A 19,053-nucleotide genomic window follows, 5' to 3' on the forward strand; every position below is an offset into this window, starting at 1 on the left:
TTCCCCTGGTCACGGAATAAACGCTCTCTAGGATCCGGAAGTGGTTCCGCGCGACCTCTCCGCAAGTGGGTATAAGTTCTGCGCTGACGTTCACTGGACGGTTTCCCTTAGAGGCCAGAACAACCCAAGCAAAGGGGCGGTCCCGAGTGAGAGGGGCCCGCGGAACCATTTGATTGGAGAAAAGAGGCCAGGACTGGCCAATCAGGAGGAGCCACGCTTCGGGCATCGGGCACCGCACCTGGACAGCTCCGATTGGTGAACTGCGGTTCCCCCCACGAGTCCCCATTGGGTACAGCGGGTGCGTGGTGCGGCACGATTGGTGGGTTCGTGTTTCCCGTCCCCCGCCCGCGAGAAGTGGGGGTGAAAAGCGACCGGACCTGCTCGGGGGGTAGTGGGCGGATCGCGCGGCTTGAGGTGTAAGCCTCGGAACTCCGGCGTAGGAGGGGGGCGGAGGCGGCTCCTGAGCTCAAAGAGGACTTGAGACTCACCGGCCGTGCGCCATGAGGGTCCTGTGGGTGCTGGGCCTCTGCTGCGTCCTGCTGACCTTCGGTGAGTGATCCTGGAGGAGCGGGCACCCCGGGACGCCCCCCCCCACCTCCTCAAGCGCGGCCTCTTCTCGAAGGTTCTGGGGGCGTTGAGCCTGGGAGGAGGGGGTAACAGGGTTAGGGTTTGAGCAGATGGGGTGGCCATCGCTCTTCCTCGAAAGAGGTTTGGCGGATTTCCTTTTCTGTCACCTGGAAGCATAAAAGGGGCCCGGAGTCGTTTAAATCCCTTAAGATCTGGTATCCGCTCCTAGCAGTCTCAGCTTCCTCGGGGTGGGGCCTCCCTCGGGCTCGCGCCCCCCAAGAGCATCGCTTGTGCCTTTTCCGGAGGACTTTTGTCAGACGCCGCAACCTTTGATCATCAGAGTTTGAGGGCACCCCCCCCCCCCCCGCCCCTAGTCTCCTCGCCAGCGCGTTTCCTTTCTTAGCTGCTGGGCTTGGAGCGTGGGGCCCTGGGGCAGCAGACCGGCAGTGTCAGCGATTTGATTCACTTTTACTCTAGCTCCTTAAGGTCCTAAAATCTCTTATCATCTGTTCCCTTTCTCAGGCCCCTGGGGCCAATTTCAGTTCTCCTCGCTAGAGGTTCCACAAACCCATTTTGCTTTCTGACCTGTGTGTGATATTGAAGGCCTAAGTTTTGGCATGGTCAATTTGGAGGCCTTGTCTCGGCCTGCGCGCAACACGTGTGAATGTAGAAAAGACCTGGTATCAAGTCGGCTAAACAGTATTTATAAAGGATCCCGGGGCTACCCTTTTAGAGGTGATGGACGCTTCCATCTCCTGAGGTACCTCAGTGTCTGAACTGAAATAAGAAATATGCCGACTTGGGTTTATATCGGTTATTTAAACCAGTGGATCCATTCTTCCATCGCCGGCTCCAATATTTACCAAGTGAATTTTGCAACCCCTATCCTGGCCCTGTTCCATCTTGCCATTTCATGAGAAGTACATGAAGCAACGATGTGTGAAAGTTTTCTGATGTTAAATCTTCCTTCAGGGTCAGTGCGGGCTGACGATGAAGTGGATGTGGATGGGACAGTGGAAGATGATCTGGGTAAAAGTAGAGAAGGCTCAAGGACAGATGATGAAGTAGTACAGAGGTTTGTGTTCTTCTGAAGCTATACATATAACCCCTTGGGAACCTGGAAGGAAGTAGCTTCTTTGTATCTCTTCTCCAAAGGCCCAGAAGTACTCTGAATTTAAATAGGTGAAAAATAAAGACCTTAGGGGTAGCAACTGTGTGCATACATAGTATTTCCTGACTTTGCCCCTAAGAATGACTGGTCAGAATAAGATGAATTAATCCCCTTGAAAACTATTTTGATAACTATTTCAGAATACTAGCAGGATAGCCTTGCTAAGATCTTAAAAAAGACTTTGGTTGTATACTCAGTAAGTGTGTACACTTTGTAATTTAAAAAATTTATGTCTGTTGAGCAACGTTTTCATTCAGCCTTTTAGGGCTTAAAACTTTGTAGACCCTTAGAAGCCAGAGTCTCCCCGGCATGTGTCCCATGTGAGGGGAATAGAAATGTGTGTGACTTTGCTTTATAGCAGAGGAAAGTTGGGTTCACTTTTCTGACAGTTTTAAGCATAGAGTATTTCCAGCTTGGTATTAAAAGTAACCTATTATTGTGGAAAAATAATAGTGAGATGGTAGACTGGTAATATAAAGGTTTCCTTTTTACCCTTTCAACCCTTAAGACCATTGTGCTTTCATCACAGATGCTGTATTTTTGGAAGGAACTAAGTAATGCAATATTAGTTGATCAAATTTTTTTCCTCAGAGAGGAAGAAGCTATTCAGTTGGATGGATTAAATGCATCCCAAATAAGAGAACTCAGAGAGAAATCAGAAAAGTTTGCCTTCCAAGCTGAAGTTAACAGAATGATGAAACTCATCATCAATTCATTGTATAAAAATAAAGAGGTAAGCAGCCCGTGGTTATGATGTTATTTTGTTTCTGTTGGGAGCTAACTGGATGACTTTCACAGTTAATGTGCTTTGTTGCTGTTTAGTTGTGTAGTCCCTAAGCCATGTGTGACTCTTTGTGACCTACCAGGCTCCTCTGTCCATGGGATTTCCCAGGCAAAAATGCTGGAGTGGGTTGCCATTTCCTTCTCCAGGGAATCTTCCTGACCCAGGAATCAAACCTGTAACTCCTGCCTTGGAGGCAGATTTCTTTACCACTGAACTACCAGGAAAGCCAATAGTTAATATTCTTACATAATAGTAATTCCAAACAAATAGTTGTCAAAGTTTAAAGACCCAGCATGTGCACGAATGGCTACTAGATACCTATTTGTATTTGTGGGAAGGGGGAGAGACATTTTTCCTTCTTTCTCCCTTTCCCCTCCAGTTGTGTTCATGGCTTGCTGAATAGTTGTGAGTCTTAAGGACATTCATACAAACTGAGCCTCAAGTATTGAATACATTAATAAGGTCACTAAGAAGGGAAATAGAGTAGTAACTACTCTAACCAGTTCGAGTATTCCATATAGTTGTTCCAGTTCTTTGTGTAAAGAACTGTATCTCCTTTTACCAAGAGAGTAAAGCCACCCTTGTACCATAATAAGTCTAGTCCTTAAAGAGAGTTTTTTCAGAGTACAGAGGAGAAATGAATTTGACATTAAGTTTGATGTCATGTATTTTGAGGCTAATCGAAGTGTGTATTAATCTGGCTTCCATTTAGATTTTCCTGCGAGAACTGATTTCAAATGCTTCTGATGCTTTAGATAAGATAAGACTAATATCACTGACTGATGAAAATGCTCTTGCTGGAAATGAGGAGTTGACAGTTAAAATTAAGGTAAGCTTAGAACAATTTTAAAGTAGAAAGAACCCTTAGAGATAGGGAATCCATTGTCAGTCAAGGTAGACTAGGTTAGGGGCAGTAACAGTTAACTACCAGACTGTTAGGGACTTAAATCAGGGGTCAGTCAAATATGGCCTGTGGGCCAAATCCAACCTGCTGCCTGTTTTTATAGATAAAGTTTTATTGGAACGTAGCCATGCCCATTTGTGAAATATCTGTGACTGCTTTTGACAGAGACCGTACGGGCTGCAAAGCCTAAGATACTCTCTGGTTCTTTTCCAGAAAAAATTTGCCAACCCCTGGCTTAAGTCATTAATCACAGGCTGCCTTGGGGCCTCTGCTTTGCATCATCCTCACCCTAGGACACAAGCTGATGGAGCAGCTGCCATCTGGAGTGTAGCTGGTTGTCATGGTGCAAAGAAAGCTTGGTGGGTCTCACACCAGTTAAAGGCTCCAGCCTGAAAGCCATGCTTTTGATTCCCACTTGTAACTCATTAGCCAGAACTTGTCACATGGCCTTAACCAACTATCAGTGAGGGAAATACATTCTGGTAATATTTCTGGAAGGCAGAGAGCTGGGAATATTTAGTGAAGAACATTGATTCCCACAGATTACAAAGACAGAAAAGACAGAAATCATTTAAGTTTCAGATCCTTTTATTTTCTATCAGTGAAATAGAGAAAACATAAAATTTTATTTTTCTTGATTTTTTTTTTTTTTTCCCTTAAATAACTTGTTCTGTTTAGGTCTATCTCTGCCCATTGACATTTAGACTGGTCCTTGCCCTCTTACATTGATCAATACTTTATCAAATACACTAAACTTAAAATTCTTCTCTGTAAAGAAAGATGTTTGTACTTAAGGTGTATGCTTTTTGAAAAGACCATAAAACACTTCTGAAGGAGGGAAGGAGTTCAGGTTTTTCTCTGTATTGGAATTGATGTGCTTCAAAGCTGATAGCTTCTCAGCATATAGCTGAGTATTTCCTTTCCATATTGTGAGTATTAAGCAAGTGTAATTGTCTTGTTCTTGGTTTTAGTGTGATAAGGAGAAGAACCTGCTCCACGTCACAGACACTGGTGTAGGAATGACCCGGGAGGAGTTAGTGAAAAACCTTGGCACCATAGCCAAGTCTGGGACAAGTGAGTTTTTAAACAAAATGACTGAGGCACAAGAAGATGGCCAGTCAACGTCAGAACTGATCGGTCAGTTTGGTGTTGGTTTCTATTCTGCCTTCCTTGTGGCAGATAAAGTTATTGTCACATCGAAACACAACAATGACACTCAACACATCTGGGAGTCCGACTCCAATGAATTTTCTGTAATCGCTGACCCCAGAGGAAACACTCTCGGACGGGGAACAACCATTACGTGAGTATTACTCACTCCTAATGAGAATAGCCATAGCCAGGCTCTGGACTCTGCCATTCTAGCTCTCTGAGCCAATGGCCTATTCTGAGCCTTAATTTCTTTGCCTGTAAAAATGAGGAATGTGAGACCAGTTCTCATCACGTTAAGTATTTTGAGACCTTGGTAAGGACCAGACCCAGAGTTATGGTGGCTGCTGTCAATGGAGGGCATCAAGTAGGAAGGGTTAGCTCTTCCGGCTGAAGGCTCATTAGAGGACTCAGCCAGGTGGCTTATCCGTTTTCCAGGGAAGCAGGACTCAGAAAAGTGGTGGCAGTCTGAGGAGAATTGTGGATAAGGGCATGGCAATACAATGTGTTGACAAGATTCAAGGGATGCATTTCAGGCAGTGGCAGTTACTCATTGAAATTGTAATGAAGTTTTTAAAGTTTTCTGAAGGTGGTGTGGAGGATGGCAGGGTCAGTTGAGAAGAGACTCTCAGTAACCTGGGTAACCGTTGAAAATATTCAAGATTGTAACTAGGGTTGGGGGCGGTTTAGAGAGAACAGGTACAGATAAAGGACTTGAAAGAGAGTAATGAAAATTCTCTGGAAGAAAATATCTCACTGGAGGATAGTTAGAACTTGCCTGGTGGCTCAGATGGTAAAGAATCTGCCTGCAATGCCGAGACCCTTGTTCAATCCCTGGGTTGGGAAGATCCTCTGGACAGGGAATGGCTACCCATTCCAGTATTCTTGCCTGGAGAATCCCATGGACCGAGGAGCCAGGCAGGCTGCAGTCCATGAGGTTGCAAAGGGACAGACATGACTGAGGAGAGTTAGAAGTCATCGAATTTGAAGTGGAATTTAAGTCGCCACCTTTGTGGGGCCAGGGGCACTGTATTGAGTTACAAGGGCTTCTCTTATTGTGGAGCATAGGCTCTCAAGCACATGGGCTCAGTGGTTGCCATGCATGGGCTTCTCTTGTTGCAGTGCATGGGCTCTCTAGTTACTTAGTTGCCCCAAGGTGTGTGGGATCTGATCTGAGTTCCCCGGTTCAGTTCAGTCGCTTAGTCGTGTCCGACCCTCTGCGACCCCATGAATCGCAGCACTCCAGGCCTCCCTGTCCATCACCAACTCCCGGAGTTCACTCAGACTGACATCCATCGAGTCGGTGATGCCATCCAGCCATCTCATCCTCTGTCGTCCCCTTTTTCTCCTGCCCCCAACCAGGGTTCAAACCCGTATCCCCTGCAGTAGAAGCTTGCAGTCTTAATCACTGGGCCTCCAGGGAAATCCCAAGCCAGTAACTATTGTTGGTGTAAACAAGGCAGATCTTAGGCCCAGTATCTCCCGGTGCTTACAGCACTGTGAAGTGTGAAGCAGACAGGAGACAGGACAGCTTTCTTGCTTTTGTTTTTTTTTCTCATCATAGAGAGAAAGAAATTCCAATTTAGAAGTCAGTTGACTTACCAGTTCTGCCAAGTGAAAATGTGCCCACAGCCCTGCTTTTTCCTTTTTTTCTTAATTCAGTTTAAAATTGTCTCAATATAACTGATTTTTAAATATGCAGGTCGGAAACAAACATATATCTTATCATTTCAGCGTTTTCTTCATCCCAGAAGACATTTTTTGCCTTCACTGTCACAAATTTTCCTTTAATAAAAACTAGACAACTGCATTTTAGTATTTTTACTAATTTTTCATTCTAAACTTACTTTTCCCTCCCTTTGTTATTAACATTCACATATCCTGATTTCTTAAGGAGGCATCACTGATGGTTATACCCAAATGCCCTCTCTGTTAGGTGATAGGAGAATACAGGTAAATCACATCTCTTAACTAGAAAGATAGAAAATGATGTCCCAAGAGGTGTTCATGTCTTGTGTTGCTAAGAGACAGGTGAGATGTATAGATATAAGTTCCACACGAGCAAACATTTTGTTGATACTCCATTCCCCGTGGCTAATGTGTGACTGGCAGATATTTGTATGAATGGATAAGGGTCATCAGGACAGTTTTCATGAAGTAGTATGGATGGTTGGTCAGTAAATGAAACTTTACAACAAGTTCTCCTTTCCTTGGGCAAAATTGCCTTTTTTCTTCAAGGCCTACCCCACCAATTCACTCAGTGGATACTTGCTATTAACTTGCTATTAGCAGTCTATTAACTGCTAGAGTTTAGGGCTACAGTGGAGAGTAAGACAGTGGCCGTTCTTCCTTTCACATGGCTCATTCAACTAAGAAAGAAAACACATGAAATAATTTCAGAATGGCAAATGCCAGAAAGGAAGCTAAGGGACAACCCCCTTATCAGAAGGTCTTTCTGAAATGGTTTCGAGTTAGGGTCAGACGTTCTAGGCAGCAAGCACTGCACATTGGACAGTTTCAGAGACACATTTGAGGAACTGAAGGTCTAGAATGGCCAAAGGGAAAAGAGCAAAGGCAAAGAAGTAGCAAGGTCAAGATCTTGCCCTACCTACATGTTACTTTATCTTAATATTGGACCAGTAAAGTAGAGGCTGTCAGACAATTGTTTCCTCCCTACTCCTGTTCTTACCCTTAATGAGCCACCACTTAGGGGAGATTTAGTGAAGCATAAATGAGATCATGAAATCAGCATCTTGTAAATGCTAACATAAAATGGCTTCTGCCCTCCTCCTATCATGAAGGGCGTATTCTACATTTCTCCCTAAAGCTAGTCACTGCTTCTCATCTGTTGTCTCTCACGCCATCTCCTCAGAGATGAGAGAATTAATTACTAGTGCATCTTTTAAAGTCAGCCTTTGCTGAACACCTTCCTCTTTGCCATCAAAGTGTAAATGTATTGAAGTCTCTCTAGGAGAAGGAGGGGGCAGGCAGGTGATGCACTGTTCTGCTGTCAGGCACGTGCTCTCTCGTTTTCTTTCCTACTGTTGGGTGTTTCAAAAAACCATACTTGCCTTTGCTGCTACTTCACCTTCTGTTCCCCCCTCAGCCCATGGTATTTTGACTTTATCCACCACTTTTCCATGGAAATAAATTACCAGTATTCCTTGTTGCTAAATCCAGTGGATTCAGGCTTATTTTAGTTGCTGTGATCCCCAGCAATAGCTTCTCTTTCTCTCTTTTGTTTTTTTTTGGAGTTTTTCTTTTGTGTTTTCTACAGAATTTGCATTTTACTGCTCACTCCTTAAGACAATCCACTCGTATACAGCATCATTTTTTTTTTTAATTTCCTTTGCCTGTTTCTTAAATGTTGATGGTCTCTTTTCTTCAGAAGTTCAGTTTTAGCCCTCTATGTCCTGTGTCCATCATGCAGTCTTAACCACTGTTATGGATTCAGACTCTGGCTCCTTCTCGGCTTCTCTAATCTATATTTTTAGCCAAGATTAGGAGTCAGCAGACTTTTAATTAAAGGGTCAGCTAGTAAATATTTTCAGCTCATGAACATGTCAGAACTCTCCTATCCATAGTTTGAAAGCAGTCATAGATAGTATATGATGAGGTTGTGTCCTGATGAAATTTCTTGTGAGTGGCAACCAGAGTTTGCCAGCCCCTGGTCTAGATCTTGCTACTGGGTTCTAGGCTTATATGTCTAATTACCTCTTGAATACCTGACTAAGATGTCTAATCATCAGCTTCAATTCGCATCTAAAACTGATACAACTTGTTACCAACCTAGGCTCACTAGGTATGTATACTCCAAGACCGGAGGTTTAGTCCCCTCACTAGGCTGTGTCATCACATACTGTGTACTTGCTGGAAACTCCTATACGCTTTTTGAGGCAAGGAGGGGATCATGGATTCTCCTTTTTATTATTCTCCATTTTTATTGGGAGCACAAATATCAAGATATGGGCTACCCACTGTGTTTGAGGGTATGATGTGGCTATTATTTTTGGTGGGTGGAGATGTTTGCAGAAAGGGTGGTAAGGAAGAAGAGGAAGCAGTGCTGCAGTTTTCGGTACTATAATTATAATCTCAGTCAGTGCTGTTCCTGATAGAACTTTCTGTGGTAGACGTGGTCGTTTACTACTCTGTCCAATATGTCAGCTACTTGCCACATGTGACTGTTGACTTGGAATGTGGCGATTTAACTAAAGAACTGACTTTAACTGTTATGAATATAACTGACTATAACTGACTTTTAACTATTAACAAATAATCACATGTAACAGGTGGGTGGCTCCTGTTTTGTCTAGTGCAAATAAACAGTAGTTCAGATTAATGTTCTAGCTATTATTTTAAAATAAATTCATTTATTTATTTTTGACTATGCTGGGTCTTTGTTGCTGCGCAGGCTTTTCTGTAGTTGCGGTGAACAGGGTCTACTAGTCATGGTGCATGGGCTTCTCATTGCTGTGGCTTCTCTTGTTGTAGAACATGGGCTCTAGGGCACGTGGGCTCAGTAGTTGCAGCGCCCAGGCTCTGGAGCACCGGATCAATAGTAGTGATGTACAGGCTTAGTTGTTCCACGGCATGTGGGATCTTCCTGGATCAGGGATCAAAACCATGACTGTTGTGTTGGCATGTGAATTCTTTACTGCGGAGCCATCAGAGATGCCCTCTAGCTTTTTCTTAAGGAACGTGTTTTTATTAGGGGTTAACTGTCTACAGTATGTAATCAGTTGATTTCTAGGGAAGCTAGTAGAATGTGTATGATTCTACTTTTCTCCAGAATATTGCAGCAACTTCCCACCTTCAGCTAGCTTAAGATTTCTGTTCTTCAAATGAAAAAAAATTCAGCACATTGAGGAGGTTGGAAACCTTTTCATTTTTTGCTTATAACGAAGAATGTTTTCCACATGAGGGAGGGAGTGCAAAAAAGATTCTTCCTTTTACTATACCCATATCTGTTATATTTAGCTCACAAACCTTTATTGGTGATAAGAGTTCTTAACATGAATAATGGGGACTTTGTGGGTTATGCACAGTTGGCTATTATAGTCAAATGAATATTTACACAAATTTATAATCAGAACTTTTAAATAATGACATGTCTCTAAATGTCTTATTTTCCTTGCAGCCTTGTTTTAAAAGAAGAAGCATCTGATTACCTTGAATTGGATACAATTAAAAACCTCGTGAAAAAATATTCACAGTTCATAAACTTTCCTATTTATGTATGGAGCAGCAAGGTAAATTTATATGAAAAAAGTTTATACATCTATATTACCTTGGACATATTTAAATATTTAACACATAAAGAATGAAGATTAAATGTGTTCTTCTAATGCAGGATACTCAGTATTTTCTTACTGAAGACTATTTTTTTGAGCTGTAATTTTGTTTCATATCCTAGAGAATAAAATCAAGAATTATGAAACATTAGCTTAACCATCATTCTATTTTCTACATAAACAGACTGAAACGGTTGAGGAACCTGCCGACGAAGAAGAAGCAGCAAAAGAAGATAAAGAAGAATCTGATGATGAAGCTGCAGTAGAAGAAGAAGACGACGAAAAGAAACCAAAAACTAAAAAAGTAAGCCCGGTTCATCCTCCTGCTTAAAATATTGTTTAGGTTATAAGGTACCCGATTCCTAGGAAAAGGGGTAAGATTTCTTGTTGCAGGAGAGGGGTTTGGGTTCGAGGAAGGTGGCCAAAAGATACAGACTTCCAGTTATAAATGAGCACTAGGGATGTAAGATAGTGTGATGGAGCCAACACTGGTCTGTGATGTGTGGAAAAGCTGTCAAGAGTCTTAATTCCTGAGAGTTCTCATTATAAGGAGATTTTTTTCTTTTGGTCCATTTCTTAAAATTGTTTATTCTTTTATTCTCATCTATATGAGATGATGGAGGTTAGCTTACTATGGTCATCATTTTCACAATATGTGTAAACCTTTATGTTGTACACCTGCAACTCGTATAGTAATGATCTCAATCGTATCTCAATAAAACCGAGGCAGGGGAGGGGGGAGAACAAAGGTGGAAAATATTTTTTAGATTATGTTAGAAAAAACACAGAAACCCAGGTATGCACAGACTGATGGAAGCTTCAGTTCTTCATGATCTTATTTTTTCAAGGAGTCTGCAGGCCCAGCTTTTAAAATCCAAGCTGTTTGTGTGTGTTTTCTCTCCGTAGAAAATTTTAAGTAGCAAACGCAAATCATTTTTATGAATAGTTCTCTGACTTCTATATATTGCCCAGGACTGGTGGCTTATGATAAGTTTTGAATTTTAAAATCTTGAAATCTTTTTGCATCTTCTTTTGTCACATAGATATGAACTATTAAATTGATTCTCTGGTCTGTTCAGGTAGCAGAGTAGGTAGAAGTAATGGTGAATTTTGAGAAATATATAAGATGTTGGATTTCTGTACATCATGAAATAGAAATACATAACATGTATATCCTTGTAGCCTCAAAACATATATTCAAGAAATAACATTTTAGCTAGTTAAAAATAACTGAAAAAAATCTTAATTGGATTGTTACCAATTATTATGATAACCATTTGCCTTTGTTGTATTAAATATCAGTCTTAAATATTTTATTTATTTATTTGGCTGTTATGGGTCTCAGTTGTGGAGCCCAGGCTTAGTTACTTCATGGCATGTGGGATCTTCCCAGACCAGGATCAAACCAGTGTTCCTTGAATTGCAAGGCAGATTCTTAACCACTGGACCACCAGAGAAGCCCTTTAAAAAAAATTTTGATCCATTTGGCAGGAACCATATTATAATAGAGATACCCTATATTAATATTATTTTGAAATGTTCTAAAGCTGTAGTTATTGTAGTATAACTATTGATACCATTGGTGTATCTGTTAGGAGAAACTAATCAAATACTGTAACTTCAGGTTGAAAAAACTGTCTGGGATTGGGAACTGATGAATGATATCAAACCCATATGGCAGAGACCATCGAAAGAAGTAGAGGAGGATGAATACAAAGCTTTCTACAAATCATTTTCAAAGGTAAATGTTATTTTAAAATAATGTGATAAGAAAACATCCTTATATCAAAAATAGGTTTAAAAACAGGTTTATAACTATTTCAGCACAACCAGTTTCCTTTTTAATCCTGTGTGTTTTATATTATGCACTATAAAAACTTTACTCTGAGATGAAATTTATAGGCTTCCAGACTGGCACCCCACTCCAGTACTCTTGCCTGGAAAATCCCATGGACGGAGGAGCCTGGTGGGCTGCAGTCCATGGGGTCGCTAGGAGTAGGACACGACTGAGCGACTTCACTTTCACTTTTCACTTTCATGCATTGGAAGAAGGAAATGGCAGCCTACTCCAGTGTTCTTGCCTGGAGAATCCCAGGGATGGGGGAGCCTGATGGGCCGCTGTCTCGGGGGTCGCACAGAGTCAGACATGACTGAAACAACCTAGCAGCAGCAGCAGCAGACTAGATCACCAAGGGTCTATGCTACAAAAATGATTAAGAACCACCTATGTCAGTAGATGCTTGATTTTCGCTACAGAACCTATAAGGCATAAAATCATGCTATTGAATGGCTTTTACCATAATCTTAAAGGCTTGTTTACAACGTCAAACATTTATTTTGAGGCCATGCCTAGAAATGATGACTAAATCTGTTGCCCTGCCTTTTTTTTTTTTAACTGATATAACTCTTAGAATCTAAAACTAGCTTTGACCAAGATGGTTTTAAGTTAATGTTTTCTCAAACAGCATTTTGTACAAATAGAACAATTTAATGAACTTAGCATGGCTAGAGAAAACTGTGTCCTTCATGCAGTGTTAACCACTGTTGTAGATTCAGGCTCCAGCTCCTTCTCGGGGTTCTCTAATCCATATTTTTAGCCTAGATCAGGAATCAGCAGACCTTTAATTAAAGAGTCAGCTAGTAAATATTTTCAGCTCATGAACTATAGGATCTGTGACATGTCAGAACTCTCCTATCCGTAGTTTGAAAGCAGCCATAGACAGTATATGATGAGGTTGTGTCCTGATGAAATTTCTTGTGAGTGGCAACCAGAGTTTGTCAACCCCCGGTCTAGATCTCGCTACTGGACTCTTGATTGTTCTTTATTCTTTATTCCATCTGCTGATTTGTTACTTAACCTTTGTTTCCCTTACGATAACATCCAACTACTCTTTAAGCTTTACCTCTAAAAACTTTCCCTTGCTTCTGCCTCCTTTTTCATTCTCGTGTAACCTAAAATCCTAGCGTATATAGAGGTACTTTCATCTTAACAGCTATACTAGAAATATGTGAGCACTGTGTGATTATAAGTCTTTTAGAGGCTACATTAAAAAAAAATTGAAACAGGCCAAGTTAACTTTTAATAGTATATATATTTTTTAACCCACTATATCCAATAGTATTTCAACAGGTAATCAATACAAAAAATTGATCCTTTTTGGTTTTTTGTTTGATTGGGGGTTTTTTGTGGGATATTTGTTGGTGCTACATTATCAAAGTCTGATGTATGTCTTACACTGACCAACACATCTCAGTGTGGACTAGCTACATTTCAGGTGCTCAGTATGGATAATACAGGAATTTTCTGTCTTTACATACCTCTAGGATCCACTGCTGCAGTCCAAGTTTCTTGGGAGAAATCTGTTGCTGAGTACTTTTTTAGTTGAACAGTACACTCATGAAATTTCTTGTGTCATTTTGTCATTTAGACAGGATGGTGGTTTCCCTGCCCTATCCTCACACGTGTGTAGAACCTAGACTCAGCCATCCTTCCCAGGGGTAGGCAATAGAGAAATGTTATTGACAGCCACATCAGAATAGCCGTGTCCAGCCAGTTGGAAGTGCAGTCTTAACTGTTTCTTCTTCCCTCTTTGCCTTCCTCTCCCCTTCACTTTTTTGGTAAAGGAACTCTTTTGTTAGTTGACTGTTAAATTGCACGTGTACCACACCCTATGTTGCTTACTTTGCACTGCCTTTTCCTTGTGCCTTTTGAATGACCAAGATACCAACTTTCTAGGAAAGCGATGACCCCATGGCATATATCCACTTTACTGCTGAAGGGGAAGTTACCTTCAAGTCAATTTTATTTGTACCCACATCTGCCCCACGTGGTCTGTTTGATGAATATGGATCCAAGAAGAGCGATTACATTAAGGTGAATTTTTAAATAGTACAAACTGAGTTTAAAATTTGGAAGCATGATTTCCAGAAAGTGACCTTTGGTTTTTTTGGTCTCCACTTTAGCTGTATGTGCGCCGAGTATTCATCACAGACGATTTCCATGATATGATGCCCAAGTACCTGAATTTTGTCAAGGGTGTTGTAAGTATCTGGAGGTTATTCGGGAAAGAGGGGAGTAGAGTGGGGGTCTGAAAGTGGGGTTTTTTTGGTCGGTTGGTTGGTTTTGTTTTTCTCTGATGTTTGTATTGCCCGCTGAACTTTTGCTGTCTGCAGGTGGACTCGGATGATCTCCCCTTGAATGTTTCCCGTGAGACTCTTCAGCAACATAAACTGCTTAAGGTGAATGGCTTAAAAATGTTCAAACATAGAAGTTGAAAGAGCTGTCCAGTGAGCACCCATATATATGTACCATCTGGTCTAAAGTTAGAATATAAACATGAAAGCAATCTTGTAACTGTTGCCACTGACAACTTAAGTTTCCATTCAGTCTGACACAGGAATACTTGGCCATCCCCTGCCCCCTTGATAAATACCAGTGTCTTTGTATCTTTCTCCACTCCTCCCCTGCTACCTTACATAGTGTAGGTTCTCAAAAGTTTGTGGTGAAGTTCTCTAATGAGTTATTCTATCGTTTTGTTTAGGTGATTAGAAAGAAGCTTGTCCGTAAAACTCTGGACATGATCAAAAAGATTGCTGATGAAAAATACAATGATACTTTTTGGAAAGAATTTGGTACCAACATCAAGCTTGGTGTGATAGAAGATCACTCAAATCGAACACGTCTTGCCAAACTTCTTAGATTCCAATCTTCTCATCATCCAAGCGACATGACTAGTCTAGACCAGTATGTGGAAAGAATGAAGGAGAAGCAGGACAAAATCTACTTCATGGCTGGGGCCAGCAGGAAAGAGGTGAGAAAACTTCGACTGCTCTGCTATGTAGCTAGGGATTGATTTATAGCCAACTCTTGAGAGAGAAAAAAAGGAAAATTTGTAAAATGAAAGAGTTCTGAGACCTGGTCAGTCACTGACAGGAAAAAAGTCATTTGTATTCTCTGCATCTCTTAATTCCCCACCCATAAAACAGGATTGTTGGTACTCTATAAACGTACCTACTTGGATGAAGAAAACATACTAAGGCCAAACTGGAAATTTGTGTTATTTCTTTCAATTTTGTAGGCCGAATCTTCTCCCTTTGTTGAGCGACTTCTGAAAAAGGGCTATGAAGTGATTTATCTCACAGAACCTGTGGACGAATATTGCATTCAGGCTCTTCCTGAGTTCGATGGGAAGAGGTTCCAGAATGTTGCCAAAGAAGGAGTGAAGTTTGATGAAAGTGAGAAAAGTAAGGAGAGTCGTGAAGCAGTTGAGAAAGAATTTGAGCCTCTGCTAAACTGGATGAAAGATAAAGCCCTCAAGGACAAGGTATTCTAGAAATTAGAAACACTGAAAATTTTAGCATCTGTGTATTGTTTTGTTAGCAAATTAAACTTTGTAACTGGTTACTTTTGTAGTCATTAAAAGTTATACAGAACACTTAATACGGTTACTTTATTGGGAGGACAAGCTTAAAATTGAACTGAAGAATTACAGGGATGTGTGATTATTCTGTATGTAGGTATTTTTTTTCCTTTGTAACTGAAAGTTTTTCATAATTTAATATTGTTTTTACAATAGCTTAAAATTTTACAGGTTAAACTTAAGTTTTTGTTTTTGAAAGTTTGTGTTTAAGTATTTGTGACTAAGAAATTCAGTTATGAAATGATAGTTTTCCTAAGAATCTGAATGAGAGGTACTTTTCTGATCTGCCTGTTTGTGATCTTAAGTGATGAGTCCTTAAGGAGTTGAAATTCAATTACTTGACGACCTTTACTGTTGATATTTAGAGATAACTAACTTTCGCTTTCTCCTCCAAAGATTGAGAAGGCTGTGGTGTCTCAGCGCCTGACAGAATCTCCATGTGCTCTGGTAGCCAGCCAGTACGGGTGGTCTGGCAACATGGAAAGGATCATGAAAGCCCAGGCATACCAGACAGGCAAGGACATCTCAACCAAGTAAGCATCCTCAGGGAAGACCCTGCCAGGATGTAAGCTCTCGCCCAGCCTCCCATTAGAAGATAACACAGCTTCTACACAAAGAACTAATGGGTTTTAAGTGTCTACCACCCTCCATTATAGAGAAGTTGACAATATGATTAGATCACTAAAGAAAAGGTTTTGCACTTGTGGTTTATATTTACTAATTTATATATAGATGGAAATTTTCTTATCTGTTACATATAATGTCTTTCAGCATTAGATTTTCTGCTTGGCCTAGTATCTGGACTGCCTTTACATTTTCAAATAATAGTTAAAGATGAAGTTAATGACAGTTACATTTCTTAAATGAGTTAAATCCTTTTTAATTACCCCTTCTACCCCCAAGTAGTAGTCTCCACTAAATACAGGTAGAAGATGCACAACCAGCAGTTGAACTCAAGGACCAAGTACTGGAGGTACACTAGGTCTTTGGTACCCTTTATTTTTAAGAAATATGTATTTCAGGTTTATGTTTGAATGTAACAACAATAGTTTTGAAAATGATTTCTTCCTTGCTTTTATTCTCTCTTCTACCTGGACTGTCTTCTTACTAGCTACCATATTGTCACACGTTTTTTCCCCAAGCATAGCTTAAGGATTCTTCTCCTAAGTGTAGTTTACATTGTCATAATTCTATCCAATAAACATTTGAGCACCTAATGTGTCTATATACTGATGCTCTACAGTAAACATCACTACTCTCTTTTGCAGTGTTCAGACTAGTCAGGATAGAGAAATCAAGGCATAATTCTGTAAGTCTTGTGTGTATGATAGGTATGCCAAGATGTAGGGAGAAGGGTTCCTTCTGTCCTCAGCCTGCAGCTGTAGGAAGGAGGGCAGTCATGGAGGACAGCTAGGATGCTAACAATGATGAAGGCACACCCAAAATGTATTGCCGCCAAGCTTAGTGAAAAGATGCCATTTTTCTTGGAACCATATTGGTTGAGGCATCATGGAGAGGTGTTACTTGAGCAGCACCCAGAGCCTGTTCTGTTCCAGAACTCTGGGGAGACACAGCTGCAGTTATGATAGTGAATACATTAAGAGGGGATGAACAGGACATTAAATCAGTTCATCCACTCATCAAAAGGCACTTGGGATTCATTAGTAAATAAAGTAGTTCTTTATTGTACTATTTGATCTAACCATGTTCATTACCCTTTAAAAGGGAAAGCATGATTTAACAATATATAAGCATGTCTTGATTTTTAAAAAGTTATCTGTAATTATATGTTATACTAGAATATGGGAAATGTATGGACCCTCATATTTGATATATTCGTTAACGTTCATTTTTACTCTGTAACAGTTATTATGCCAGCCAGAAGAAAACATTTGAAATTAACCCCAGACACCCACTGATTAGAGACATGCTTCGAAGAGTTAAGGTGAGCAATATCACGGCCTTACTCCTTTTAATTTGACTTCTTTGGACGCTTTAGTATTAATAAAGTGTGTGACTCCTTTCATTTCAGGAAGATGAAGATGACAAAACTGTTTTGGATCTTGCTGTAGTTTTGTTCGAAACAGCAACACTGCGGTCAGGGTATCTTTTACCAGACACTAAAGCATATGGAGACAGAATAGAAAGAATGCTTCGCCTCAGCTTAAACATCGACCCTGATGCAAAGGTTTGATGTAACTTACTGAATGTTTGAGTCCCGGTATCAGGCACTGTGCCAAAAATGAATGAGAAATTTCCCCTTTTGCATCCATTTTCTTTTCTTGCCTGTCTCCCTTTGTTAGCGTGACTGTTAACTCTAATTATAGGGTTTCCTCTATAGTTTTGTAGTTAACAGAATTAACCGAAATGAAGTTAATTATGATCTTACACATTTAAATGAACAAAATGAACACAGAGCCAAGGTGTTGGATGCATTGATGGGCTCATAAATGCTGCCCTTAGGTTGAAGAAGAACCCGAAGAAGAACCCGAGGAAACAGCAGAGGACACTGCAGAAGACACAGAGCAGGACGAAGAGGAAGAGATGGACGCAGGGACAGATGAGGAAGAGCAAGAAACAGCAGAGGTAGAGCAAGCCAAGAGGGGCCTTGCATCTGTAGTTCTTCAAAGTCAGAGCTATGGCCAGAGTCAGGAAATAGGCATCTAATACCAAAGTAAAAAGCTGGGACAAATCACTTTTTTATTTAAAGTGTGTATTTTGATCCTCCCCACTGCCTTTACTTCCTTAGTTTAGCCATCCATTCTTTCTATTTTTGAACAGGGAAGGAGCCTAGGGAGGCAGGGACTGGCAGCTGCAACTTTATTTAATCTTTTTATTGGCTGTGCTGGGGTTTTGCTGCTGTGCAGACTGTCTCTAGCTGTGGAGAGCAGGCGCTTACTCACCTCATCACAGTGGCTCCTCTTGTTGCAGAGCAGGGGCTTCAGTAGTTGCAGCACATGGGCTCAGTAGCTAGGGCTTCTGGGCTCCAAAGCACAGACTCAACAGTTGCAGCTCAGCTGCTCTGTGGCATGTGGGATACTCCCAGCTCAGGAATCAAACCCGTGTCTCCTGCATTGGCAAATGGATTCTTTATTCCTGAACCACTGGGGAAGCCCAGGCCATCCATTCTTGAGGTGTTTTTAAGCAGATTACTCCTTAGTCCACGGTGCTTCCATGTTTTTTGCCACTTGCTTCTGCCTTACAGTAACATTAATCTATTTAAAATTTGATTGTTCAGGGACTATTGATCTTATTGGATTCTAGGTTATTTTGCAGATTAGCAAGCTGAGATTCTAGCCTATAGATCAGATAATGGAAACAGGCTGGATCTGTTTCCATTTTTTCCATACATGAACCTTCAGTGAGCAAAGGTTTGTTGTGCTAGTTTTTAATGTATTCTGATTTTTCTGTTTTCACAGAAATCTACAGCTGAAAAAGATGAACTGTAAATTATACCCTTGCCATTTGGATCCTGTGTGGAGAGGGAATGTGAAGTTTATTTCTTTTGGGAGAGACTTGTTTTGGATGTGTCCCCCTCCCCTACGCCCTCAGCCCCCTTCTCCGCACTGTAAAATGTTGGGATTGTGGTCACAGGAAGAAGTGGGTTTTTTAGTTGAATTTTTTTTAACATTCCTCATGAATGTAAATTTGTACTATTTAACTGACTATTCTTGGTGTAAAATCTTGTCATGTGTATAAAAATAAAAAAGGTCCCAAATATCCAATGTCTTGCTTGTCTTTTTATAATTAATTGTGTAGAGCTCCCT

General features: G+C 40.9%; 1 protein-coding gene across 1 annotated transcript; it reads left to right on the plus strand.

Annotated features, from left to right (window-relative positions):
• Window positions 1–398: 398 nt before the first annotated feature.
• On the plus strand, window positions 399–18,998 carry HSP90B1 (heat shock protein 90 beta family member 1). The gene is made up of 18 exons (XM_068972115.1): window positions 399–549; window positions 1,540–1,642; window positions 2,330–2,471; window positions 3,235–3,351; window positions 4,398–4,729; window positions 9,713–9,824; window positions 10,051–10,170; window positions 11,491–11,607; window positions 13,603–13,740; window positions 13,830–13,907; window positions 14,040–14,105; window positions 14,408–14,677; window positions 14,945–15,190; window positions 15,683–15,819; window positions 17,153–17,231; window positions 17,319–17,474; window positions 17,750–17,872; window positions 18,706–18,998. Exons 1-18 carry the CDS (start codon window positions 501–503, stop codon window positions 18,733–18,735), a joined length of 2,415 nt encoding a protein of 804 aa, XP_068828216.1. The 5' UTR covers window positions 399–500; the 3' UTR covers window positions 18,736–18,998.
• The last annotated feature ends 55 nt before the right edge of the window (window positions 18,999–19,053 follow it).

The sequence above is a fragment of the Capricornis sumatraensis genome, chromosome 4 (genome assembly GCF_032405125.1).
Source record: "Capricornis sumatraensis isolate serow.1 chromosome 4, serow.2, whole genome shotgun sequence".
NCBI classification, from domain to species: domain Eukaryota; kingdom Metazoa; phylum Chordata; class Mammalia; order Artiodactyla; family Bovidae; genus Capricornis; species Capricornis sumatraensis.

Bases quoted from the DNA above. Each gene is read 5' to 3' on its own strand.
- HSP90B1 (XM_068972115.1), top strand. From the start codon at position 501: ATGAGGGTCCTGTGGGTGCTGGGCCTCTGCTGCGTCCTGCTGACCTTC. The intron at 1,643-2,329 runs GTTTGTGTTCTT...TTTTTTCCTCAG, and splicing joins GATGATGAAGTAGTACAGAG to AGAGGAAGAAGCTATTCAGT. The intron at 2,472-3,234 runs GTAAGCAGCCCG...GCTTCCATTTAG, and splicing joins CATTGTATAAAAATAAAGAG to ATTTTCCTGCGAGAACTGAT.